The sequence below is a fragment of the Ambystoma mexicanum genome, chromosome 3p, assembly GCF_040938575.1.
Source record: "Ambystoma mexicanum isolate Mex_15411 chromosome 3p, UKY_AmexF1_1, whole genome shotgun sequence".
NCBI classification, from domain to species: Eukaryota; Metazoa; Chordata; class Amphibia; order Caudata; family Ambystomatidae; genus Ambystoma; species Ambystoma mexicanum.
In genome coordinates this window covers 647,307,850-647,323,607 of record NC_090925.1, presented here as the reverse complement: position 1 = coordinate 647,323,607, position 15,758 = coordinate 647,307,850, and the positions used below count along the sequence as shown (strand labels likewise).

The 15,758-nt window shown below is 50.5% G+C and overlaps 1 protein-coding gene across 5 annotated transcripts in view; it reads right to left on the bottom strand.

Annotated features, from left to right (window-relative positions):
- HTR4 (5-hydroxytryptamine receptor 4) overlaps positions 1-15,758 on the bottom strand; it is a 1,746,991-nt gene that overhangs the window by 923,886 nt on the left and 807,347 nt on the right. For all 5 annotated transcript variants that reach the window (XM_069651422.1, XM_069651420.1, XM_069651421.1 and 2 more), the window contains exon 3: positions 7,580-7,705. In XM_069651422.1, the coding sequence (XP_069507523.1) occupies positions 7,580-7,705 (126 nt within the window). The remainder of the gene's footprint in view (positions 1-7,579; positions 7,706-15,758) is intronic.

The window sequence follows — 15,758 nt, the reverse complement described above, 5'->3', positions numbered from 1 at the left end:
GGCAGACAAAACAAGTGAACTTAACTGTGAATTTGAAGCCTTGTGGAATTGTGTTGAACTTGGGGAAGAGACCCCTGAGACCATCTTGTGAACTGGGTTGGACATGGGGAAGGGAACCCGAAGACCATCCTGTGGAACTCTGTTGAACTTGGGGAAGCTTCATAATGCCTTCACAGCCCCCACATTAATTCTATAGTTGGACTCTCTGAACCTACAACAGAAGTGGTCAGGCAGACACTCCTACCACACTTGCTCTGTGGATCAAAGGCAGCCTGCGAAGAAGGTAGGTTGCTAGTCCTTGAAGGATTCAAGCAAGAATGTGGACTGGAGTGTCCCCTTAAAGAATGTGAAGACATGTTGGTGCTGTCCAAAGGAGGATTGCAGAAGACAAGCCGGACAGGCCACCTTCCCTCCACTGTCATTCCCAGGCCTTCAGTGGACCAGCCTGTTTGGAAGGTTCAAGCAGACTAAAGTAAAACTTCCACTCTCATTCGGGAGGCTTGTGAATGTTAATCTGAGTGCAGACATCATCTCTTAGATCGACTCCTTGCATCTCATTATGCGTATGGGAGTAATGGGGGTATGGGAGTAATGGGAGTATGGGAGTAATGGTAAAAATGTGGTTTTGTAAATCCCTCCAACTATTAACATGCAATGGGGCTCATTACAAGTTCTATGGTGCAGTGAAAAAGTGTCTGGAATTCCGTGCCTATCACTTGTTTGGCAGTAACGGAATGACCTCCATTATTACTGAACAGCCGAATTCTGAGGTTTGCTCTTACAGTGAAGGATTTACATCCAGGAAGATGCTGGAGGTAAACCTCCAGTTTCAGGCCAAAAATTGTCAGATTGCCGTGGCCGAGTTACTGCTCAGGGTACATTTGTACAAATCCGCATGGAGTGTTATGGACTCCAAAAATGGTGATTTACACCACAATACTGCCACTCATAATCTGGCGGTAATTCCACTGGATTGAGTGCTGGTAATGATAAATGGTTTCAGCAGTAACATTTTTGGCAACCACATAATGAGTCCCAGTGTAAGTATGAGTTGGGATCATATGGGATGTTCAGAGACTGGGGTGCATAGAAAGCACTGCCTTCACCCCAGGTGGTTAGATTTGATTTTGGGATGTCTGATAAAATGGGGGAGATTGAACTGCCCCGTCCCTTGCTCTGCCTGGCCGGGTGTGCACAGCTCAAAGTATTTCACAGCCTTCATGTTGTTGGGTAAATATTCGCCGTTCCTTCTCATGTCAGGCAAACAAAGCTGTGAAGCGCATCCTGGACAGCAACACAAGGGTCGCTGGAGCTGACAGCCAACACGTGACAGGCTTCAGTAATCAGTCAAGGGAAATGGGAGTCAAGGGCTTGTTGGCAAAAGCTACACGTCTCCAGTGTCTGGCTGAATGCTTCAGTGGGCATTAGTCAGCCTTCTTTTCTTCAGACAATTCTAGGGTCGTGCTAGGATCTGGACTCTTCTAAGAACCTTATGGAGGCCTGCAAACCATCCTCTTCATCAGCCATACGTCATTCCCTAAGGAGCAAGACTGCACAATGGTCGAACTAGATTGTCCGGCTAAGAAGTGGGTCATCATCTCTCTACAATATTATCTGATGGGATTTGCATGTATTACGGAAGATGCTCATCTAACTTGGTTGGCTCAGAACATGAAACCCAGCTCCAGTGTTGTGAAGTGATTCTTGGCTTTGCAACGTTATTGATATACTGTAGTCCGCGGCGACGGCGTCTTCAAACTCATGCAGGCTTCGTGGGTTGGCACCCCATAGAGAATACGAGAGGCAAGTTAGAAGAACAGGCAAGATGTATGAGAAATTGACCCGCATGGGTCTGAGTATAAGGGATGGGGAGACCATGGGCGATGGGTTACGCGCACGCTAACTGATGCTGCACCAAGGGCCAGTGTGGGGAGGATCCCCCAGTCTACCCCTCTCTACTGTGGTTGCAAAGCAGGGCGTTGCCACTTGGTGCGAACCGCCGGCTCTGTCCCTTTTAAGGACCCAACGATATGAGGACACACTGTTGGGCTACAGAGAGTCCTCAGAATCATTGCCACCGAGCCTTGTGCCTCAAGATGGAGACTATTCAGCCAAGTTAACAGCCGACGGGGGCTCGCAAGCCCAGAGTGCACGAAGGTTATGCAGGCCGGGGACTCATGGAATTAGGAACTCAGAGAAGAATGCAGCTCTGCGGAATGGACAGTTTGTATGTGTGGATACAAAGTCTAAATTGAGGCTGGACACAGATGTTGTCTAGGTATGCAAACCAGGGAGAGGAAGCGGGGGCAGGGTGAGCGCAACATACACACATGATGGCCTGCCTACTCCCGCATGATTGCGTGAGGCAAGAAAAGGGTTGGAGGAGAACACCACCTGGCAGGTAAACAGAGGTTGGAACCAGCTTGCACCACTTACCCACCAAAAAAACACATTACTTTGAAGTTCCAATCTCCGTAGGGACTGCACCACAGTGACACATGCCCCACTGAGAAGTGCCCAGACTGCTGAATATCTCCCCAACCGAGGTTGACCTACTAAGCAAATGGGGGGAGTTGATGCCTGGCTCCCTGAGAAAACTACCGTGACCAGAATTCCTAGCAGCAATGGAAATGTTACTAACCCGCGAATACCTGGGCTGCCTCTCTGGAGATTGTGAGCGGCAAGACAAGATTAGAGTCAGCAAACAAAAGTGTGCCTCTCAAACTCCAAGAAAAACACACGAGTAAAGGGGTTCAACTTAAGGAAATAACAAGATGGATTCTCCTTGAGTTGGAACACTAATAGCAGAGTGGTTTCTTCCAGATGGGAAACAAGTAATCAGCAGGCACTTGCTGGAATCGACAGTCTCACAGTCATAGTCCTCCTGCCTAGCAATCCACAGGTCATAATGAGTCATGCAGAGTCTCTGGTATATTAATGGGCCTCAGCACTCATTCCCAATGATCTTGTATGCATCATTTTCTTCTTCTTTTCTGACCCTGGATAGTGTTGGTCCAGTGGTCGCCTGCTGATGTACTTGAGATATAGGCGACCACTGGAAGGAGGGGGACGATCAGCAAGGGGAGACTCCACAGTTTCTGCTCAGTCTTTGGCAGGTTAGCAGGGTTCTCGGAGGGAGCAACTTCTTTTTTTTTCTTTTTTCTTTGAATGTAATTGTTTCTTAACAATTTTTACAAATATGAACGTTACTCCGATTCCAATTTTGGGACTATTAGTGATTATGTCCAATTTACTTGGGTCAAATGTTAAGAGCTTTTCCAGTTGATGTTTCTTTCAGCTTATGTCCCCTTTCTTGCTCGAGTCCAATACTCTGTTGAATCTTCGCTGTAGCTTTAACCAATGGAATGCTGTCCCCTCTGATCATTCTGTGCCACCATTATTCTTCTTCCCGTGTATATGCTGCTTCCAAATGCTGTTTTCGGTAGGCTTCTCGTGGACTTGTTCCCGAACATCGCAGCAAAAGATGTTGCATTCTTTCTTTTTGAGTTTCGTTTTTACAATAACGACATGAACTAAAAAGGGATTGACCCCGATAGGCCAATATCTAATTCGTTTTTAAGACGTTTAAACGTGCTTTGAGGTAGGTGGCACGTAATAACTTATCAGGGAATTTGATCAGATATTTCATTGGTTCCCCAACGTTCTGTGTGTTCGGGGGCAGGTGTGCAGTTATTTTATAGCTTGAAGCTGTTTCTAAATATTGTGTTCAGTCCCAGGCTTTGTGTTTTTCCTTAACTTCTTCTGGGTTGAAATCTAGTTCCTCTTTTGAGCTTTTGAGCAGAATATTAAAGAGCATAGCAACTTCTAACTCTAGGGGCTTGCTGGCTATTCCCCAATCCCCTACTCAGGATGATCTTTGTGCCTCTGTAGTGTGCATGTCCCTTGCGAATTCATCTTTCTTCTCTCCTGTCCTTCACTTCTTTCCCCATTCCTACTCTGAACACCTACCACCTCTGGGATGATAAGCCATGTCTTAGAAGACCTCCCCCTGGTGCACCAGAAAGAAGAAGGGCGTATCGGCATCACCTTCACTATCTATTTCTGCTGCTTCTTCCCTTCTGACCGTCCTCTTCCTCATCCTCCAGTAGGCCTTCTTCCCTCACTGCTTGCTGTGGTGTGTTTCTTCTCCCTCCATCTCCTCCTGTACTCCTGCAGTCCCCTCTCCTCCTCAGCCCTGGGCCATTCACCATCTCTCCTGCTTCTCTTCCAAGCTTCCTATGTTTCTCCCGTCCCCTCCTCTCACTCCCCTCCACATCTGGAATCTTCCTCTCCATAATCGCTGGTATCTTTTTCTCTGCAATCTCAGGGGTTTTCCCCCCTCCCATTTTCTGGGCTTCTCGCTTTCTAACCTCTGGGGGTTCTCTCTTCCGAGGGACATTGTTCTCCCCAACCTCTGGGGTCTCTCTAACCTACCACACTTCATCTGATGCTTTCATAGCCTCCTTCCTCCTTCCAAACCACCCTTTCTGCTTTCTTCCAACTTAACTCCTCCTCTTTCCCAGCCACCTCATCCCCACTCCTCCAGCAACCTACAAAGGAGTCTCTTCTTTCCCTCCAGCATGCTAGTTCTCTTTGCCCCTGCTCTCTCTAAACTCCTAAATTACCAGGTACATCGGGAGGATAGCTCAGGGGCAACCTGCACTCCTTGGAAGCAAGACGGCACAGTGCACCACAGGTTCGATCCCCAGGTCCGCGCTTAGAAACCTCTGGGTATGCTTACTTTTGATAATCTTCCAACACCTTCCAGGGGTTTGTCTTTGGGCAATAGGTTTGAGCTGTGTGATTCAACAAAACAGCGTTTGTGACTGTGGCCGGTTTTCTCCAGGGTGATCTTTCCTTGATATTTTTCTTTCGACCCCTACTCCTTTCCTTGCCGCAACCTTTGTAGAGGCGGCCTGCTCTCTTGGAGTTTCATACTGTGTGTGTGGTAGGAGGGTTCCTCTGACAGTCTGCCATCCCTAAGCATTCTTCTCTTATCTTTCCTGGAGTCTCACAGTAGTATGTGTCTGAGGGGTGTTTTATGTTTACGAGTTCCAATGCCTGTGAACGAGAACTTGGCATCTCTGCCCTGTGGGCACTTATTCTTCATAGATGTTACTCCTACATTTACCTTCAGCTCTAAAGACTGAAGCAACCTTTGCAAAGGGGTCATTCTGACTGTGATGTCCTTGTGGCAAGTCCCTGCCAACCTGAAAGGTCAAGGTAGGGCAGACCTGGGGACTCTCCCCAGGCTGTCTCAGGCCTATCGTTCGCTCCATCCTAGCCCCTAGAGCAAGGCACAGTAACCAGAAGGGGGAGTTGGGAGGCATTAAGACCACGTCTTGCCTAAGGATAGAGGGAGAACCGTTCAACCCAGCTAATCAGACAGAAAACAGGGGGTGGGGGGCTTGGGTCCTAGAATGTGTGACCTCCAGCGTCTTTCCACTTGTCACCCAGAACTGGACATCTAGTTCGTGCGACCCCTGGAGTAGGACCCTAATGAGAAAGTGAAAGAGCACACCAGAGCACCTGTGGTCACTTGGAAGGAAGTGCAGAAGGCACTTTAAACAACAGAGAAATCCTCAGTGACTGGGAGAGTTACTGCCTGATAAAAAGCACCATTGAGAAAAAGTGGTACGTGTAAATGGAATACCACATACGGTAGGAGGGCTATTGTGTGCATTTGTAACGTTGCAACAAAGCATGCATGATTCCAGGTAACCTTGCCAAATGTGGGAGATCGCTGCTGAGCTGAAAGGAGCACTGCAGAGATGGAGTGAACATTACCGAGTGAACACATTGGTGCTGCAAAATAGACTGTTTTCTTATTCATTCTGGAGCCTTTAAGCATAGCGCAGGCAAAGCTGCTTTCTGTTTCAGAGTGGCAAATGTTGCCAAGCAGGTAGCGTTATTGCAGAGGTAGAATGCGGGAATATTGCAGGTGTGGCTAGTATGCTGCAGGACAGAACACTGCAAATGCAGGCGGATAATTCTAGTGGTCGCTGGAGCACTGCAGAAGTGGGGGGAAAACTGCACAGGCGCCTGGATCACTACAACTGGGGAGAAGCCTTCTAATTTTGAGAGAGAAACTGCAGTTTCCAGGTTGAGAGAGCACTGCAGAGGTAGCAGTCATACTGCAGCAGGCGCAGGGACAATGCAGAGATGTAAAGGACGCAGCGGAAGTGATAGACACGGCAATGGAAGATGGAACATTGAGCAGGATTGATACATTCTAAAACGGTAGAAGGAACAGCAGGGATGACAAGATCACTGCAGAGGCGGAGGGAGAACTGCATAGTTTGTGCGAACACAGCAAATGTGATTGGGAAGAGAGGCATGGAGTATGTCACAAGTGGCTGAACAATGCAGTTTGGGAGATCGCTGGAGGAAATACTGTACAGATGGAAGGAATACTGCAGAGGTAGAGGGGCATTGAGGAGGTAGATGGAAGACTGCAGAGTTTGAGAGACTACTCACACAGACACACAAGTACAGGCTACCATTACAAGTATGGCGGTCAGGAAATAAGGGTGCCGGTAGCAACGTAACAGCACCCTTTCTGGACACCTGCTGTGAGTTCAGGCCCCTACTGACATGGTTGTCACGGAAGCAATGGCACCGTTATCAATGGTGCTTACGTGTCCCCATTTCCATGGACTCCATGAAAATGCAGAGCAACCGTTACGGCTGCCACTTGGGATAGCCCAGTGGCACCAGGATATCAGGTGGCGCTAACGGTGTTACAGGGTTGGTGGCAAGCCGTCGGTAGCACCAGTGGCTTCTTGCCAACCTCGTAGTGTGGTCCACTCTCTCACTCCATCTCTTTCTATTCACAGGACTGGTATACAGTAACACACTTCCTCATTGCTCAGGTTATGGTCATTGGGTGCCAGTCTAGCATTAGGTTTCAGGTCCGGTAGGGCATAGAGATTGATGTACTCTCTAGCATCCCAGCCTGTTGATATCTGAGTGTTAGGCCTCTCTCTTAGGTTCAGAGGCATTTCTCACTTCTCCTGTGGGTTCACGTACAAGGCACAGGGAACATGCACAAGGCCGAATATTAAAGAGCATGCTCACTTGCTTGTATGAGGAACCTCTGATCTCCTATGCAGCCCCCTCTCAGCTCGCCCATGCGCATAGCAGCATCACTGCTATGCAGTTAACCCACACAACATATAAACACGTTTTATCTGCCCATTGAATTCCATGGTAGTGAGGTACAATTAAGGTGGGAGCAAAGCATAACAAAAGCAAAGAATATGAATATTTTGGCTATGCTATAATGTTCTCTTCTAGACGCTGCATGCATGACTCAGGCTTCTTTAACCCTTTAGGTGCCAAGGACAAGTATGCTCGTCCTTTTTACATAGACTTGCATAATAGCCTGGCACTTTGGGTGCATACCAATCACTAAAGGAACGCCTTTCTCATGGGGCAGGGATGTCCCTGATGAGGAGCTGGAAGTGGTCCTCCAAAGACCAGCCCTTTTTTCAGAGCCATGCAGCGGTTGACCTTACCAATATATATCCCCTATAAAAGATCGACAATCAGACCATCCATGGGGAGTGCGCCCACTCACCTGAGCTGTCGGTCCCGACACACTGCCACCATCACCAGCAGGTTTCCCAGAATGGCCATGAGAATCACCACGGACAGGAAGGAAATGAGGAGACCCCTCTGTGCCACCCCATGTCCCTCACTCGAGCTGTAATGACAGGAGAAGAGGAGCAATGTCAAAATAATAGCATATCACAAGTCAAGGTCATTGGCGCCCAACTGCAGCGGAAACAGGCAGAGCGCATCAACATAACAGCAGAACCTGAAGATATACCAGGCAATGGGCCTGAGAACGGAACACTTGCCACCATTTTACAATGCTATCAGGCAGAGGACATGAACCTGACAAGGGGAAAAGGGACTGTTTGACACTTGACCATTGTCTACAAGCACCTCTAGTTACATCCTTTTTGCTCTGCTACCGTGGTACCAAGCTGTGCACAGTGGCCTAACGTCAGAGTAGGAGAAATATGAAGACTATGGCAGAACTGCGAGACTTGTCCTTGGCCTCAAGCCCTGGGATCTTATCTCTCCAGCTCTGAAATCCGTTCATTGGCTCTCACTGGATGCAAGGATTACATTTAAAACCCTCTGCATTGTCCACAGGGCTTTCTGGGGCCTGGGCCCAAAATACCTTCAGCTATCCCTCAGTAAATACTTCCCCTCTCGAGCCCTTCGCTGCTCTACTTCTAACTTCCTCAGTGTCAGTTGTTTTTCAAAGAAACGAGCTGGGGGTAGCTCTCTATCTTTGGCAGGAGCCTCCCTTTGGAATAGCCTCCCTGCCACCTTGAAACTTGAGGAGAACCATCTACGGTTCCGGAAGCACCTCAAGACCTTCCTCTTTGCTTCTGCCTTTGTTCCTCTTCTCTGCTGCTGACTTGCTTTCTCTCTCGGCACTTTGCGCCTGGCCACCCTCTGTCCTTCGGGCCCAGGTACCTGCTCACTCGGCCACCCCCCTGCACTGCCTCAGGGCCACCTCTTGCACTGGGCTTGTATCTGTACCTATACAGTCCCACACCGCTGCTTTTTCTGCATTTATCAGATACACTCTATCTGACTTACCTAGCACTTTTCCACTTTTCCGGCTGCACTATTACTGTGTTTCACTTATATTAATTTATTTTTATTTTGACTTACTATTATTTATTTTACTCTGTTCTATGTTCCGCACTATCCAATTTCTCCCCCTTCCATGTACTTTCCCCCTTTTTCCCTTCCCCATGCACTTGCGCGTTCTCAATGTCACTGGGCCTAGTAAGATCGTTGTTTTTGTTCTCCCCTGTTCCCCTCCCTTCGCCTGGTCGTGCTCTAATACACCTGTGTATGAGCGCGATATAAATAAAATATCATATCATATCATAAGACTGGAAACAAACCCTGGTATCACGCTACAGTGGAGCCATCCTTCCTCCTTGCTACTGTGGTCTCAGGTTGGCGTCATGTTTCAGAAGTCCCCTCTGTGCTCTTACGCCACCATAATGACACACCTTTGCAAAAAAAACAACTACCACCCTGTGCTATACCACCAATGAACTAATCCTGCTGCTATACAACAGTGGTGTCACCTTTCTGCCATACTGCAGTTGTGGTAACATACCACCATTGCACCACACTTCAGCAACTGGTCACCACTACTGACAGATCTTCAGGCACTGGAAGGTGCCCAGTGGTGGCAACATACCAACATTGCACCACACTTCAGCAACTGGTCAGCACTACTGAGAGACACCAGACACTGGAAGATGCCCAGTGGTGGCAACATACCAACATTGCACCACACTTCAGCAACTGGTCAGCACTACTGAGAGACGCCAGGCACTGGAAGATGCCCAGTGGTGGCAACATACCAGCACTGCACCACACTTCAGCAACTGGTCAGCACTACTGAGAGACGCCAGGCACTGGAAGATGCCCAGTTGTGGCAACATACCAGCACTGCACAACACTTCGGCAACTGGTCAGCACTACTGAGAGACGCCAGGCACTGGAAGATGCCCAGTGGTGGCAACATACCAGCACTGCACCACACTTCAGCAACTGGTCAGCACTACTGAGAGACGCCAGGCACTGGAAGATGCCCAGTGGTGGCAACATACCAGCACTGCACCACACTTCAGCAACTGGTCAGCACTACTGAGAAACACCAGGCACTGGAAGATGCCCAGTGGTGGCAACATGCCAGCATAACACCACACTTCAGCAACTGGTCAGCACTACTGACAGATCTTCAGGCACTGGAAGGTGCCCAGTGGTGGCAACATACCAGCATTGCACCACACTTCAGCAACTGGTCAGCACTACTGACAGATCTTCAGGCACTGGAAGATGGCCAGTGGTGGCAACATACCAACATTGCACCACACTTCCGCAACTGGTTAGCACTACTGAGAGACACCAGGCACTGGAAGATGCCCAGTGGTGGCAACATGCCAGCATTACACCACACTTCAGCAACTGGTCAGCACTACTGACAGATCTTCAGGCACTGGAAGGTGCCCAGTGGTGGCAACATACCAACATTGCACCACACTTCAGCAACTGGTCAGCACTACTGAGAGACACCAGACACTGGAAGATGCCCAGTGGTGGCAACATACCAACATTGCACCACACTTCAGCAACTGGTCAGCACTACTGAGAGACGCCAGGCACTGGAAGATGCCCATTGGTGGCAACATACCAGCACTGCACTACACTTCAGCAACTGGTCAGCACTACTGAGAGACGCCAGGCACTGGAAGATGCCCAGTTGTGGCAACATACCAGCACTGCACAACACTTCGGCAACTGGTCAGCACTACTGAGAGACGCCAGGCACTGGAAGATGCCCAGTGGTGGCAACATACCAGCACTGCACCACACTTCAGCAACTGGTCAGCACTACTGAGAGACGCCAGGCACTGGAAGATGCCCAGTGGTGGCAACATACCAGCACTGCACCACACTTCAGCAACTGGTCAGCACTACTGAGAAACACCAGGCACTGGAAGATGCCCAGTGGTGGCAACATGCCAGCATTACACCACACTTCAGCAACTGGTCAGCACTACTGACAGATCTTCAGGCACTGGAAGGTGCCCAGTGGTGGCAACATACCAGCATTGCACCACACTTCAGCAACTGGTCAGCACTACTGACAGATCTTCAGGCACTGGAAGATGGCCAGTGGTGGCAACATACCAACATTGCACCACACTTCCGCAACTGGTTAGCACTACTGAGAGACACCAGGCACTGGAAGATGCCCAGTGGTGGCAACATGCCAGCATTACACCACACTTCAGCAACTGGTCAGCACTACTGACAGATCTTCAGGCACTGGAAGATGCCCAGTTGTGGCAACATACCAGCATTGCACCACACTTCAGCAACTGGTCAGCACTACTGACAGATCTTCAGGCACTGGAAGATGGCCAGTGGTGGCAACATACCAACATTGCACCACACTTCAGCAACTGGTCAGCACTACTGACAGATCTTCAGGCACTGGAAGATGGCCAGTGGTGGCAACATACCAGCATTGCATCACACTTCAGCAACTGAGAGACGCCAGGCACTGGAAGATTCCCAGTGGTGGCAACATACCAGCAACTGGTCAGCACTACTGAGAGACGCCAGGCACTGGAAGATGCCAAGTGGTGGCAACATACCAGCACTGCACCACCCTTCAGCAACTGGTCAGCACTACTGAGAGACACCAGGCACTGGAAGATGCCCAGTGGTGGCAACATACCAGCACTGCACCACACTTCAGCAACTGGTCAGCACTACTGAGAGACGCCAGGCACTGGAAGATGCTCAGTGGTGGCAACATACCAGCACTGCACCACACTTCAGCAACTGGTCAGCACTACTGAGAAACGCCAGGCACTGGAAGATGCCCAGTGGTGGCAACATACCAGCATTGCACCACACTTCAGCAACTGGTCAGCACTAGTGACAGATCTTCAGGCACTGGAAGATGCCCAGTGGTGGCAACATACCAACATTGCACCACACTTCAGCAACTGGTCAGCACTACTGACAGATCTTCAGGCACTGGAAGATGCCCAGTGGTGGCAACATACCAACATTGCACCACACTTCAGCAACTGGTTAGCACTACTGGGAGACACCAGGCACTGGAAGATGCCCAGTGGTGGCAACATACCAGCATTGCATCACACTTCAGCAACTGAGAGACGCCGGGCACTGGAAGATTCCCAGTGCTGGTAACATACCAGCATTGCACCATACTTCAGCAACTGGTCAGCACTACTGAGAGACGCCAGGCACTGGAAGATGCCCAGTGGTGGCAAAATACCAGCATTGCATCACACTTCAGCAACTGAGAGACGCCAGGCACTGGAAGATGCCCAGTGGTGGCAACATACCAACATTGCACCACACTTCAGCAACTGGTTAGCACTACTGGGAGACACCAGGCACTGGAAGATGCCCAGTGGTGGCAACATACCAGCATTGCATCACACTTCAGCAACTGAGAGACACCAGACACTGGAAGATGCCCAGTGGTGGCAACATACCAACATTGCACCACACTTCAGCAACTGGTCAGCACTACTGAGAGACGCCAGGCACTGGAAGATGCCCAGTGGTAGCAACATACCAGCACTGCACCACACTTCAGCAACTGGTCAGCACTACTGAGAAACACCAGGCACTGGAAGATGCCCAGTGGTGGCAACATGCCAGCATTACACCACACTTCAGCAACTGGTCAGCACTACTGACAGATCTGCAGGCACTGGAAGGTGCCCAGTGGTGGCAACATACCAGCACTGCACCACACTTCAGCAACTGGTCAGCACTACTGAGAGATGCCAGGCACTGGAAGATGCCCAGTGGTAGCAACATACCAGCACTGCACCACACTTCAGCAACTGGTCAGCACTACTGAGAAACACCAGGCACTGGAAGATGCCCAGTGGTGGCAACATGCCAGCATTACACCACACTTCAGCAACTGGTCAGCACTACTGACAGATCTGCAGGCACTGGAAGGTGCCCAGTGGTGGCAACATACCAGCATTGCACCACACTTCAGCAACTGGTCAGCACTACTGACAGATCTTCAGGCACTGGAAGATGGCCAGTGGTGGCAACATACCAACATTGCACCACACTTCAGCAACTGGTTAGCACTACTGAGAGACACCAGGCACTGGAAGATGCCCAGTGGTGGCAACATACCAGCATTGCATCACACTTCAGCAACTGAGAGACGCCAGGCACTGGAAGATTCCCAGTGGTGGCAACATACCAGCAACTGGTCAGCACTACTGAGAGACGCCAGGCACTGGAAGATGCCAAGTGGTGGCAACATACCTGCACTGCACCACCCTTCAGCAACTGGTCAGCACTACTGAGAGACACCAGGCACTGGAAGATGCCCAGTGGTGGCAACATACCAGCACTGCACCACACTTCAGCAACTGGTCAGCACTACTGAGAGATGCCAGGCACTGGAAGATGCCCAGTTGTGGCAACACACCAACATTGCACAACACTTCGGCAACTGGTCAGCACTACTGAGAGACGCCAGGCACTGGAAGATGCCCAGTGGTGGCAACATACCAGCACTGCACCACACTTCAGCAACTGGTCAGCACTACTGAGAAACGCCAGGCACTGGAAGATGCCCAGTGGTGGCAACATACCAGCATTGCACCACACTTCAGCAACTGGTCAGCACTAGTGACAGATCTTCAGGCACTGGAAGATGCCCAGTGGTGGCAACATACCAGCATTGCACCACACTTCAGCAACTGGTCAGCACTACTGACAGATCTTCAGGCACTGGAAGATGCCCAGTGGTGGCAACATACCAACATTGCACCACACTTCAGCAACTGGTTAGCACTACTGGGAGACACCAGGCACTGGAAGATGCCCAGTGGTGGCAACATACCAGCATTGCATCACACTTCAGCAACTGAGAGACGCCGGGCACTGGAAGATTCCCAGTGCTGGTAACATACCAGCATTGCACCATACTTCAGCAACTGGTCAGCACTACTGAGAGACGCCAGACACTGGAAGATGCTAAGTGGTGGCAACATACCAGCACTGCACCACCCTTCAGCAACTGGTTAGCACTACTGACAGATCTTCGGGCACTGGAAGGTGCCCAGTGGTGGCAACATACCAACATTGCACCACACTTCAGCAACTGGTCAGCACTACTGAGAGACGCCAGACACTGGAAGATGCCCAGTGGTGGCAACATACCAGCATTTCACAACACTTCGGCAACTGGTCAGCACTACTGAGAGACGCCAGGCACTGGAAGATGCCTGGTGGTGGCAATATACTAGCATTGCACCACACTTCAGCAACTGGTCAGCACTACCGAGAGACGCCAGGCACTGGAAGATGCCCAGTGGTGGCAACATACCAGCATTGCACCACACTTCGGCAACTGGTCAGCACTACTGAGAGACACCAGACACTGGAAGATGCCCAGTGGTGGCAACATACCAACATTGCACCACACTTCAGCAACTGGTCAGCACTACTGAGAGACGCCAGGCACTGGAAGATGCCCAGTGGTGGCAACATACCAGAACTGCACCACACTTCAGCAACTGGTCAGCACTACTGAGAGACGCCAGGCACTGGAAGATGCCCAGTTGTGGCAACATACCAGCACTGCACAACACTTAGGCAACTGGTCAGCACTACTGAGAGACGCCAGGCACTGGAAGATGCCCAGTGGTGGCAACATACCAGCACTGCACCACACTTCAGCAACTGGTCAGCACTACTGAGAGACGCCAGGCACTGGAAGATGCCCAGTGGTGGCAACATACCAGCACTGCACCACACTTCAGCAACTGGTCAGCACTACTGAGAAACACCAGGCACTGGAAGATGCCCAGTGGTGGCAACATGCCAGCATTACACCACACTTCAGCAACTGGTCAGCACTACTGACAGATCTTCAGGCACTGGAAGGTGCCCAGTGGTGGCAACATACCAGCATTGCACCACACTTCAGCAACTGGTCAGCACTACTGACAGATCTTCAGGCACTGGAAGATGGCCAGTGGTGGCAACATACCAACATTGCACCACACTTCAGCAACTGGTCAGCACTACTGAGAGACACCAGACACTGGAAGATGCCCAGTGGTGGCAACATACCAACATTGCACCACACTTCAGCAACTGGTCAGCACTACTGAGAGACGCCAGGCACTGGAAGATGCCCAGTGGTGGCAACATACCAGCACTGCACCACACTTCAGCAACTGGTCAGCACTACTGAGAGACACCAGGCACTGGAAGATGCCCAGTGGTGGCAACATACCAGCACTGCACCACACTTCAGCAACTGGTCAGCACTACTGAGAGACACCAGACACTGGAAGATGCCCAGTGGTGGCAACATACCAACATTGCACCACACTTCAGCAACTGGTCAGCACTACTGAGAGACGCCAGGCACTGGAAGATTCCCAGTGGTGGCAACATACCAGCAACTGGTCAGCACCACTGAGAGACGCCAGGCACTGGAAGATGCCAAGTGGTGGCAACATACCAGCACTGCACCACCCTTCAGCAACTGGTCAGCACTACTGAGAGACACCAGGCACTGGAAGATGCCCAGTGGTGGCAACATACCAGCACTGCACCACACTTCAGCAACTGGTCAGCACTACTGAGAGATGCCAGGCACTGGAAGATGCCCAGTTGTGGCAACATACCAACATTGCACAACACTTCGGCAACTGGTCAGCACTACTGAGAGACGCCAGGCACTGGAAGATGCCTAGTGGTGGCAACATACTAGTATTGCACAACACTTCAGCAACTGGTCAGCACTACTGGGAAACGCCAGGCACTGGAAGATGCCCAGTGGTGGCAACATACCAGCATTGCACCACACTTCAGCAACTTGTCAGCACTAGTGACAGATCTTCAGGCACTGGAAGATGCCCAGTGGTGGCAACATACCAACATTGCACCACACTTCAGCAACTGGTTAGCACTACTGAGAGACACCAGGCACTGGAAGATGCCCAGTGGTGGCAACATACCAGCATTGCATCACACTTCAGCAACTGAGAGACGCCGGGCACTGGAAGATTCCCAGTGCTGGTAACATACCAGCATTGCACCATACTTCAGCAACTGGTCAGCACTACTGAGAGACGCCAGGCACTGGAAGATGCCCAGTGGTGGCAACATACCAGCAC